The sequence below is a fragment of the Lynx rufus genome, unplaced genomic scaffold (assembly GCF_022079265.1).
Source record: "Lynx rufus isolate CCGP_SWC_20201006 ecotype Redwood Valley unplaced genomic scaffold, mLynRuf1.p SCAF_18, whole genome shotgun sequence".
Taxonomy (NCBI): Eukaryota; Metazoa; Chordata; class Mammalia; order Carnivora; family Felidae; genus Lynx; species Lynx rufus.
In genome coordinates this window covers 3,434,718-3,447,416 of record NW_025814832.1, presented here as the reverse complement: position 1 = coordinate 3,447,416, position 12,699 = coordinate 3,434,718, and the positions used below count along the sequence as shown (strand labels likewise).

The 12,699-nt window shown below is 38.1% G+C and overlaps 1 protein-coding gene across 2 annotated transcripts in view; it reads left to right on the top strand.

Moving 5' to 3' along the window:
* Window positions 1-10,960, top strand: part of GOSR1 (golgi SNAP receptor complex member 1) — a 47,242-nt gene extending 36,282 nt beyond the window's left edge. For both annotated transcript variants that reach the window (XM_047080677.1, XM_047080676.1), the window contains exons 8-9: window positions 5,355-5,437; window positions 8,986-10,960. In XM_047080677.1, the coding sequence (XP_046936633.1) occupies window positions 5,355-5,437; window positions 8,986-9,110 (208 nt within the window). In that variant the 3' untranslated portion in view covers window positions 9,111-10,960. The remainder of the gene's footprint in view (window positions 1-5,354; window positions 5,438-8,985) is intronic.
* The last annotated feature ends 1,739 nt before the right edge of the window (window positions 10,961-12,699 follow it).

Genomic DNA, 12,699 nt, shown 5'->3' with positions numbered 1-12,699 from the left:
GATCTTCTTTGGGCCAGGCTGTCTTAATTAAGCTTTTCAATTCAAAGCTGGCCTATTTAAGGGCTGGTAATATAAATATAAAAAATTTGGAGTACTTCCTAGTATAGGAACATTTGAGAACCATTGAATCACTGCTACTGTTATTTTGCTAGGTAAAAGCAAAATAATATAATTATAAGGTCTTTTATTTCACTATTTCCCTTTATTTCAAAATCTGGTAGATATCACAAGTAAAATTTTATTGATTCTAAAGCTAGTTATGATTACTTATAGATAATATAAAATTTAAGTGTCAGATAATTGTTTTTGCATATTCTATAGGTAGCAATTTACTTTTTACTCTTGGAGATAAAAATAGATTTTAAGAATATGTACACAACTGAATATAGACTCTGGCATCACTTAATTGAAAAGAACTGATATTTTTAATATTAACTTATTCTTAAGCTTTAAATGTATAACTGATATTGTCTGTTGTTGAAAAAATAAGTGTCTGAGTTTAGTTCACATAACAGGTAAGAAAGTTCCAGTAAGCACATCAATGATTTATCATTTTAAAAGCATTATGTATTATTTGGAGCTTATGTTTTGCCTCTGAGTATTTGACCGTTGAAATAACAACAGTCTAGATTTCACTCAGCTTGACTCCAGATGATGCAGTGAGTTGGGAAAGTATGTCTAGATATACTTTGTGTGGTACTGGCAATCATGCATATTCACCAAGATAATAACATAATGTATGATGATAATATCCATTCTCCAAGGAATACAAAGTGCTTTGTGGAAATTATTTTTTAATCTTCTTTATCTACTTCTGAGTCAGAGTGCATGGGAGATAGTGATAGTCCCAGTGTAAAAAAACAGGCATATATGATTCAAAGATTGCTTTCAGATGCTCAGCCTAGCTTTAAATGAAATTGTGTTACTTTATATAAGACCATAATACCTGTTTTAAAGTACTTTATAAATTTATATTAAAACAATCACATTTTAGGGGCACCTGGGTGGCTCAGTTGGTTGAGCATCCGACCCTTGATTTTGACTCAGGTCCTGATCCCAGGGTCATGGGATCAAGCCCCATGCTGGGTTCTGTGCTGAGTGTGGAGCCTGCTTAAGATTCTCCCTCTCTTTCCCTCTGCCCCTCTCCCTCGCTGGCATGCATGCTCTCCCTCTCTCTCTCTAAAACAAAATATAGAAAAAATAAAACAGGGGCACCTGGGTGGCTCAGTTGGTTAAGTGTCTGACTCTTGATTTTGGCTCAGGTTCATGGTTCATGAAATTGAGCCCTGTATCCAGCTCTACACTAACAGCACAGAGCCTCCTTGGGATTCTCTCTCCCCCAGTCTCTTTGCCCCTTCCTCCCCCTCTCAAAATAAATAAACATTAAAATAAATAAATAATTTTTAAAGCCTCATTTTAAATACCTTATATTCTATCATAGACATACACTTAAGGGAAAAATTATGAATAAGAACTAATGATGCAGGGGCACATGGATGGCTCAGTTAGTGAAGCATCTGCCTTGGGCTAAAGTCATTATCTCATGGTCCATGGGCTCAAGCACCACATCAGGCTCTGCACTGACAGCACATACCTGCTTAGGATTCTCTCTCTCTCTCCCTCTCTTTGCCCCTCCCTGACTAGTGCTTTCTTTTCCTCTCAAAACAAATAAATAAACTTAGAAAAAAAAGCTAATGATGCAAAGGACATTGTTACTTTGGACTCTTCTTGTGTTCTTTTTGTTCTTTGGCTCTAAAATTCAGTGTAAAGTTAACATTGTCTGCTTCCTTCTATTTTAATCTTGACTGGTTGTTCTCTAGACCTGCCATCCTGAACTGGTCCTGGGATGCTCTATCCCCATTACCTTAAAATGACCTCCATTTTTTCTTTAATGTTTATTTATTTATGAGAGAGAGTGGGAAAGAGAGAGAATCCCAAGCAGGCTCCACACTGTCAGTGCAGAGCCCGACTTGGCGGCTTAAACCCACCAACCATGAGATCATGACCTGAGCCAAAATCAAGAGTCGGATGCTTAACGGACTGAGCCACCCAGACACCTCAGTGACCTCCTTTATTGGATCACTTATTTCTTGGATTTGGTGTCTTCCATAAACTCTTAGTTTATTCCCTCATTATGCTGGACCACGTTCTTCAGTGGTTTCCTGAGAAAGAACAGGAGGTACAACTTTTGGACTTTTCACATCTATTCTTGATTCATTGTTTAGCTAAGTTAGGAATAATTTTGAAATTTTTGATGACATTGTTTCCAGTATTGTTTTTAAGTTCACTGCCAGTTAAGATTTCTGTTCCTTTGTATGTGATGAGCCTTTTTCCTCTGGAAGCTTTTAGGATTATCCCTTTTTCCCTATGCTTTTGGTGTTTTTTAACCTTATCATGCATCTTTTCCAGTTCGTTGTACTGGCCATTGGATGAGTTCCTACAGTCTGGAAACTCCTCTTCAGTTCTGAGACATTTTCTTAAACTCTCATTTTCCCACCTCCTTCTTCACTGTTTTTGTTTTCTGGTTTTTTTTGGTTTTAATTTTAAAAGGTAACATGTTGGGCTTTCTGTTCCTTTTTTTACCCTTTCTCCGTTTTCCACTTATCTTTTTTTCTACTTTCTGAGGGGTTTACTCAGTTTGTCCTTTCGAGATTTCTGTTACACTTTTATTTCCATTCTTTTTTTAAATTTATACCAGCTCTTTTCTCAGTGGTGGGTACACTCTTACACACACGTACACATACACACATACATTTATGTCTTTCATGGGTGTGATACCTTCTTTCTCTCTCTGAAGACATTAAATATAATTCAGTTTTAGAGTTTCTTGAACTTCTGTTATTGCCTCTGTTTCCTCAGACTCACTTTTCTGTTTGCTAGTTTTTATTTGGATCTCTGTTAGAGGCTCTTCTCAAGCTTGTAGTGATTCTTGATTCTTTGTTCATGTTTAAGGGTGAGGCTCCAGAAAATCCAGTAATTGGAAGCTAGTTCTCTGTACATGGGTGGTGGGACTTGCCAAGTAGTAGGCCTTACAATGAATGATCAGAAAGGGACCTGGTTGTTTTGTGGGGAACTTCAAAATGTCAGGATCTTTAAGGTCTCTTTTTCTAGGTTAGATCTTCTACTGAACTGGGGGCAGTCACCTGACTGTGTTGTTCAGGGAAGATAATTTAGGGGTCTGGCAATTCCTTGCACAAATTTCCATTTTTAGCCCTATTTCACAGTTTTGCCTTCAGAGATACCTGATCCCTTTAAATCTTGATCTTTTCTAGGATCTGGGAAAAACTTTTATAAATCATGCTTAACTCCTAGCGGTACTGAGGCAAATAACTACAGTAGATTTGGCGCTGATAATGTTATTCACGTTTCTTCATCACTCAGGTGGAATTCCTGTAATTTTCTTTGTGAGATATGTATAGTTTAGAAAAGTACAGTGTTCTTATTTTAGCAATTTAAATCATTCTAAAATGTAAAAAAAAAGTTCATCTGGTAGTGTCCCTCCATTCCTATCCCCTAAGTAACTTGTATTCACTGACAGTTGTGTATCTTTCTAAATACGTTCTCATTGTCATACAAACATATACAATGATGTTTTATTGCTTAAAATAAAAAAGGATTCATACTTTACACATTCTGTGGCTTCGTTAATTATTCAGTGTATCATAAACATTCCTCCAGTTTAATAGAAATAATGCCAACTTATTCTTTTTAATAACCAAATATTATTTCATAGTTTTGTTGTATCATAATCTGTTAAACCATTCCAATGTTGTTTCCATCGGGGGGTGTTTTTGTTTGCTTGTCTCTTACTATTCCAAACAGCACTCTAATATATATCCTTTAATCTGTCTCCCCACACACTTTTGTTTCTTCTTTGCCTTCTCAAATCTTGAAATTTCAGTTTTGCTATGTCATTTGCTTAGAGTACTCCTAGCATTTTCCTCCAATAGGATACCTGGTCTTGGCTGTTCAAGAGTGTGTTCAGTCAGCTCCCAGATAGGTCAGGCTATTAGACCCCTAAGCAGTGGCATACTAGGTGGTAGTGGGTGCCCTAGCAGTTTTTTCTTCTTCAGGGCTGGGCATCACACCATCTGATGGACTGTCAGCTCCTGGCTCATAGGTTTCTGTGGTTGTGTGTACCACCCTTTACCAGCTACAGTTCAGCACATCACTGTAGCTCCTGTACACGCACGTCCATATCTTCCATTGTTGGGTTCCTTAGGGTGAATTGAAACCTAGGGCTTTGCCCCAGGCTTGAAGAAAAATCTCGTCTTCCCTGCCATCAGTTCCTTGGTTCTTCCCTTGCTTGAGAGAGTATAGCCTACCTGGCTTTCTTCCTTAGATATTTCAAAAGAATGAGGGATCTCAGATGGACCCCTCCCCATCATATCTGCCTTTGTTCATGTGTTCCTCCATGGAGGAAGTTGGACCAGCGATAGGGTCAAGAATTTGTGCTCTGATCATCATCTTCCCAGAATCTCTTCATCTCTTGCTTTTTTTTTTTTTCAACGTTTGATATATTTTCAGAATTATTCAAGGACATTCTATTTCCTATTGTTTTTTATGTTATCAGTATCTATAGCTCTCTCCTGTGTGTTATATATAAAAATGGGTACTGACCTATCCTCTAGGATTCTAATGCCCAGGGAGATAAGACTGTTGAAGTTAATCCTGGCATGAAAGCAAAAAGATATTAAGTGAGATTCTTTTAAACAGGACATCAGAATAGTCACATGGAAGAGACTATAGTATAGTCTGTAAGAGAAGGGACGTTCCCCCATCTCTTTGAGTCATTTAATGAATGCATAACCTTTGTCACTTGCTTAAAATAAGTGCTGGAAACCCAGCATAATGTTGCATGTGTCTCCTAAAATCTGCCTAGATGGTTCTCAAGTAGAATTCTGGAACATAATCTTTTCATAAGTTAAGGGCTGGTTATATATGGGTATTTTGTGATGTGTTAACACTTTTGGTTCTTTTTTTATGATTATAATTTCCTACTTCTCTCTCAACAGTTTTCCTGATTAAAGGTATTTTTAGTAGCTGGCCCCTTTCAAAACCATTTTAAGAAGCTTTTGTAATAGGGATTTCTCTGTTATTTCATTTGTTACTTTGGGAAAAATCACAGGAAATGGCCTACTGTCCAGAAAGACATCAGAAGATAGCAGTAGGGATGGAGTGGACATTCAGGAAAAGACAGTAGGAGGTGACTTAGGAAATGATTTTTTTTCCTGCCTGTGCTTTTCAAGATGATGTTGCCTATCTTAGTTTTCTCTTCACTTTTAAGAATATGATGGATCTGCGCAGGATAATCTTAAATGCCGACGTAATTATCTTCTCTTTTCCCCCTTCAGCATTGCTATGGCAACAAAAGAAAATATGACTTCACAGAGAGGAATGTTGAAGTCAATTCAGAGCAAAATGAATACTTTGGCCAGTATCCTTTCTGAAAGTTTGAAATTTCTAGGTTTTTGAGGTGGGGGTGGGGGTCTGTGTGTGTGCTTTTTTGGTTTTGGTTTTGGTCAGGTTGCCATCATCAGTAGTGGTTGAGAGCATCAATAGTTACATATGAATATGCCTTGCATTCCTACTCTATAGAAGTTGATACTGTTTAGTACTATTTGTAAAAGATTCTACACCAGAAGTCTGACATTAGTAGATTTAGAAAATTATAAATATGAATTTTCAAATTATTTTACATTTTAAAAACTCCTGGGGCGCCTGGATTGCTCAGTTGGTTAAGCACCTGACTCTTGATATATTTCGTCTCAAGTCATGATGTCACTGTTGTGAGATCAAGCCCGGGGTCGGACTCCACACTGACAGCACGGAGCCTACTTGGGATTTTCTCTCTCCCTCACTCTCTGCCCCTCCCCCACTCAACGCTTCTCTCTCCCTCCCTCCCTCCCAAAATAAATAAATAAATGTTTTTTTATTTTTTTAAGTTTTTTAAAAATGTTTTATTATAGAGAGACAGAGCATGAGCAGAGAAGGGGCAGAGAGACAGGGAGACACAGAATCTAAAGCAGGCTCCAGGCTCTGAACTGTCAGCACAGAGTCTTGACGCGGGGCTCAAATCCACGAACCATGAGATCATGACCTGAGCCGAAGTTGGATGCTCAACCAACTGAGCCACCCAGGCACCCCAGTAAAACTCCACAGTATATATTATTCTTACCTCAACATCATAAATTATGTGCTTTTTTATTACTTCTTTCTCCAGTTTGAAGAATAAGTCAGTGTCAGATTCTTAGAAAGAGAAGGAAGGAGACAGCCATACATGTAGATGAGTTGTAACTGCTGTTAGAGTATTTTCATTGTGATTCGTTATGCACAAGCTGAACATTAGAATAGATTCTCTGCTTGTTAATTGTGACCTCTACATTTTTAATTCTTGAGTTTCCTGATTTGAATTAGGATTACTAATACTAACATGAAACCCAGTGGGGAAACTGGTAAGCCTGCTACTCTGAAACATTTTGTTTACTCTCTGAGAAGTCAAGACTTTTAGAGAAAAAGTTTCCTTCCCCAATTAGTAAGGGGAAGGGCCTAAAAAGTTGAGTACCTTCTGGTCCTAGATAATTTTTTTTTAAGTTTATTTATTTTGAGAGAAAGAACATGAACAGGGAAGGAGCAGAGAGTGAGAGGGAGAGAGAGAATTCCAAACAGGCTGCACACTGTCAGCACAGAGCCTGACACAGGGCTCGAATTCATGGACAGTGAGATCATGACCTGAGCCAAAACCAAGAGTCAGCCACTGAACTGACTGAGCCACCCAGGTACCCTGGTCCTAGATAATTTAAGGTCACTTTTAGTTTGATACTTACTTCCCTAAGGAATATCCTGAAGTGTATTTTGTATTTTCCAACTTTTTGTGAATTTTGTTCCTGTTTTGTCACCCTAAGTGCAAAATAACTTATCCATAATTGTTTATATTTTACATAGGGCTGTACAGTTTACAGAGTACTGTTATATACATTGTATCATCTTGCCATTACCACAAATTATAATAATTCTGGAAAAATGTGTGTTCAAAAACAAAATGCGTGTGTTAGTCGAGACTCCATAGAGAGATAGTAACAGAAACCTCATTTAGACTGACTTAAGGGGGGAAAGGAGGGAATTAATTTGTTCATATTTATCTAAAATTCAGGGGTAGAATTTAACCTAAGGCATGGCTCAATTCAGGAGCTCAGATGTTATTGTCAAGAATCTGCTTTTCCTCTCTCTCTTCCCCCTACCTACTCCATCTCTTATCTTTGCTTTCCTGTGATTGGCCTCATTCTCAAAGAGGTTTTCTCCACATAGTGATAGAGATGGCTAGAAGAATCACCTTCTGCCAGTTAAAAATCCCCATGGAAAGGGGGTCTTTTCTACCAGCTGTAATAAAAGTCCCAAGAGGACTGTAGTTGCCCCAGCTTGAGTCACTAGAAGGGGATATTCTTTCTGGCCAATCCGAGTTTGTAAATATACCTGATGGCAGAGGACAAGGTCAGCCTACACTATTACATGGACTGAACTAGATTATTATAGAAGGAAAGAGAGGGGGGCTTCTCTAAAGGTAATATGCCCATTATAGACAGAATTCCCTAATGCCAAAAGTATTCTAAGGGGATTGTTGGTTCTTTACGAAGCAAGAAAAGATTAAGCATTTGTTCTATATGAGATTTGTACCTTGTAAAAGTTTTTGCCTATTATTTCATGCTGCTGCTGCTTCAGTATTTTTAAAAATTATTTCTGCAAATTTTTCTCATTAATTCAAAAAACACATTAATGCCTACAATATGTAAAGCTCTGTTCTGGATAGGGAAATTCAAGATTAGAAGATAACATGGTCCTAATCATATAATATGTAGAATATATAAGTGTACAAATAAATATAGTCCCTGCTGGGTGGTTTAATTACAGGAAAATGCAATAAAGATTCACAGAGTGGAGGTATTATTCTAGCTCTCTAGTATTGTAGGTGGTTTTTGTCAGTGATTTTCCTGACTTTGATAAAATACCTATATTAACAAAGAGGAGGCACCCGAAGGTATATTGTCAGAAATGCAAAACAGGGGCACCTGGGTGGCTCAGTTGGTCTGACTCTTGGTTTCGGCTCAGGTCATGATCTCATGGTTCATGAGTTCGAGCTGCATGTCAGGCTCCACACTGCCGGTGCAGAGCCTGCTTGAGATTCTCTCTTTGCCTCTCCCCCCCACCCCTTTCTCTCGCTCTCTCTCAAAGTAAATAAACTTTAAAAAATGCAAAACAAGTTAGGATGCACAGGCATGTGCTTTGGTCTACAACATACAAATAAGAGTATGAAGATATTTTGAAATACTAAGTAAAATATAGCTGTGACTGCTTTTTTAAACCTTTAAAATTGAAAATTTCCTATCTTTTTTTATGTTTCCTAAGTAGGACAGCTAGAACAGTGTAGCCCCCTTACCTACCATATCCTACCTACTGCTGCAAAGTAAACTAAAAAATTTAAATAATTCACCAGTGACTGATTTATTCAGACCCTAGAGTTGGTTGCCACCACCTATTGCCTGATTCCAAGGGGGTTATCACCCTGTGAGGAGACGATCAAGAACTTCAGAACTCTTCTGGCCGAACTTCTCACTTTCCTGAGAGAAGGGGTTTAGAGAGAGAAAAAGAGAAAGGAAAAGAAAACAGAATAGGGTGTTGTTAGCAGTGGTATTGGCTGTACTTACACCTCCCTGCCCTGCAGAGTCCCTCTGTTCCTAAGCTCACTACCTCCCACCCTGACCCCAAGCCTGGTTGTAATTCCTCGGTTGGTTTGGGACCTTGAGCAGTAGGATGTTCCCAGTTTGGGTATGTGTTTTTTTAAAGACTCCCTCAGTGTAATTTTCTTCCTCTGTATTTCTTCTCATTATTTATTGTTTCTGGACTCCACTGATCTCTATTTTTGTGACCCCTGTGACTTTTCACTAAAGAGGCTTCTTCAAATATGACCTTAATAAAGATTTCCCAAAGATCGTTTTCCTGCTGTGAACAGCCTGATCCAACGAATCAATCTTAGGAAACGGCGAGACTCCCTCATCCTGGGCGGTGTTATTGGTGTCTGTACCATCCTATTGCTGCTGTATGCTTTCCACTGATGGAACATCTCCAGGGACTCTTGACAACCACCACTTTCACACCCTGATCCGGAATAAGGAAAAATAGGAAGGAGAAGTTGATTGTCCTGATGATTAGCCTGACCAACAGGATTAATTCAAGACTGATGGTGATGGACTCTGTGATACGGTCAGGTTGAGCTGAAGCCACAGTTTTCCTGTGCTATCTTTTCTAACACACATTTCCTTCTGTTTTTAGTTTAAAAAAAAAAAAAGTTTTCAGTTGCTTTTGTCTTCCCAGGAGGTAAGTAAACCAATCAGAAACAGAGTTTCTATGCTTCAGTAATAGTGTTGAAGGCTGATAACAAGCCAGATCTTACAGCTGGACTCCAGAAAACCAGGTTTCTCTATATCCAAAGACTGTTTTCCTTTCAGCCACCAGATTGGGTTGTGAATAAAAATAGTTCTTGTCCTTTTATTTTACAGTCATGAAGAGAAATCACAAGTCATTTCTTGATAAGCTGTGCTATAAATTTCTACTCTGTGCCCCTGTTTTGGTATTCCAGAAAAATTACATTTTTCACAGGTTCTTTGAGATGCTAACAGGTCAACTTCAACATAGTTGATGTTGTCTGAAACAGAAGACAAACACTGCAAGAAAAGCTTTTTTCTTCCTCTTTTTTTAAATTGTATGCACACTGGGATTAACTATATTGCTGGAAAAGCATTGAGAATAACAGGCTTTTTTGTCCGTCATTGTTTTGATGTTTTGTTTATTTCTTCCATTGGATTAATACTTGCTACTATGAGAAAATGCAATCTCAGTTCTACCATGGTAAAAGTAACTAATAGCCAGTGTCTGTCAGTGCCCCCAACTATTCCTCATCATGTCAGGATTAACCCTGAGTGAGGGGACTGCTCAATTTTCAGTGAGATCTGTTCAGCAAGCCACATGTAAAAAGACATTGATTGAGGGGTCACCATCCAGATTATTCCATTTGTAAATGCTCCATGATTTATGAGCAAAAGTTCAAGAAATACTGCCTAATGTACCAGGAAGTCTGTGTTTTATGAAAACCTACTCATTCCAAATCTGTTAAGCTTTCCAAACATCCAGAGAATGGTTTTACTGTTGAAGGTGCATGTGACAGAATCTATCTGTATCTGCACCTGTCTTCTACTACCATCCCTGGACGGTAACAGAATTTTAAACCACCCACCAGAATTCTTTTCAGGTTTAACCATTTCTCCATTTCTGTAAACTTACAACTTATTCACCTGAACTACCACAAATAGTTTGAAGACGTCAACATCTACACTCCTCACCAAGAAAGAAGGTTGCTCTTCACCATTGGAATGGACTCTGGTATTTATAGTATTGACCTCAGACTGTGCCACAGGGAATAAAAGGATATGAGCATGTAGTTCTTAACGATATCACAGTGCATCGGTGATGACATTCAGGTGAACTTGATACAAGAGCTGATGGCTATACTAACCCCTGGTCTGGTACAGAAACTGAGAGCTTTTTCATTCTGTTGTCAAAGTTTTATTATGTTCTGGGTATGAAAGCCATTGGATACATTTTTTTAAACTATGGGGTTTATTTTTCTAAATATGGGTTGATTGATCAGATAACTTGATTGGGGATGCCCTGAAAAGAAAGTCTAAGTTTTCCCAATGTAAATCTTAAAGGATCAGAGAAGTTCATTTACTAAATTCTCTGTTGGGAGAACAAGACTGTTCTCCCCTGACACTTTATTATCTTTGATTTTTCAAAGGGCCTTGATTGGTGGTTGTGCCTCAGCTAGAATTTATGGGACTTTCATTGCTATATGGTTGGCATTTATAAAATCTGAAGTATCATAAATAAAGTTATTTATTTAATTATACTACCAGTCTTTTTTACTGGTCTGATTATTTGGTATATTCATTAAAGCTGATTGTGTGAGAGTAAAACTAGGGGCTGAGCTGCTTGCTGCACTGAGCAAATACTTTTGATGGCTGATGAGCCTTTCCTTTAGGGTAATGCTTAAATGAAGTAATAGAATTATGTTGGTTATTTTCTTTATGAAAATAAACTAGTTCTTCCAAGGAAGTTGATAAGGCTTGGTATAAGATGTTGTCTGGTAGGTCTGACTAACCTCCCAGTGCTATATAGCCCATAGTGAGGTGACCCAGGGCCAAATGTAGCTAGCCAGGACAGGGCTTGTCCTTTCCTCTTACAGTTCTTTCATTTGCAGAAAGAAACCCTGGAGTAAGGAAATAGAAGTGTGTCATTTACAAAAAGAGGATTTGGATCCTGTGGTAGCTGATTTGAACTCTTTCAGTTTGGTGCCATTTAACTTTTTTTTTGTTTTTTTTTTGTTTTTTTTTAACCAGATTGGTTTTCCACCTTTTCTTCTGTCCTTACAGACCTGTTGCCAGGCTCAGGGGCCAACAGTAAGTTGCCTGTCAGAGCTGGGAGTTCAGGAAGGAAGTTTCCTCTTAAGGGAAGTTATTCTTCCTTGGCCATTGTCATATAAGGGACCTTTTCCTTTGGGATTATTTTAGTAATAATTCAAAACTTTCCATTTCACTAAGTGTGAAAAACCACAGCAACAAAAAGGACAGACTTCCCAAAGGTATACTTCTGAGATTTTGTCTTAATGTGAGCTGATGACTTTAGTTAGAAATGTTTAATTTATTACTAAAGTTCAAACCCTGATATCCCAGTGCTTCAGGTGATCTGTCCTGGCTATCTCTACAATCTTCTTAGTGTTTTCAGTGATGCTGAAGGATTCCCTGTAACCTGTATTGCTCACCCTTTATTTTTCTAATGTTAGAAAAGGGCTTTCCTTCTCCACTATTCCTCTCTCCTTTGTACCAAAATTCACTTGTACAGAGAATGCCTCTTTTTTTCCCTACTACCCAGTACTCAGATCAGGCGTGGAAGTAAAATCCTAAGAATTGGACAAGTGAAGAGAGGAAACATCACACGGGCACTTTTTTGTACCTGAAACCAAATATTTACTTTAGTTCTTTCCTATTGGATGCTGAGTACATCTGAATAGGAAAATGTACTTATTGAGCCTTTTGATGTAATAATGACTTTTGGCCTCTATGGAATTGAGGCACCTTGGACTTGCATTCCCACCATTAATGTTTTCTTCACTGTTAATAATCTCAACCTGATGAAAAGGACTTTAAAGAACTGGACTAACCTTTTTGGTCTTCTAATACCTCATGTTTGGTCATTAGCCAGATACGATATTTTTGGAAATTGACCAAGTTTTCTAACTTGCCGTTGAGGGTAAATGGCCATGTCTAGGATTAGTGCTGAAGTTGGTGGCAAATGTAATAACTAGAGAACAAATGGATTCTACCCAGAAAATTAAAATGATTATGTTCCATTCTCCTTTTGGGTTAGAGGTTATTTAGCCTGGTCTCTACAAAGACACAGAGCTTTTCATCATGGTCTTTCTAAACTAATCTTGTTATTTTTTTTATAGACCTGCATATTCTTAAGCGTATATGGGGAAAGAAAATAAGGAAGGACTAAGTGACTCTTAAGGATGTTTATTGGATAAAAAACTGAGACAAAGCTGAGCCGTGTCTTGAGGGATCATTCTCATTTTCTCTGTCCTTAGTG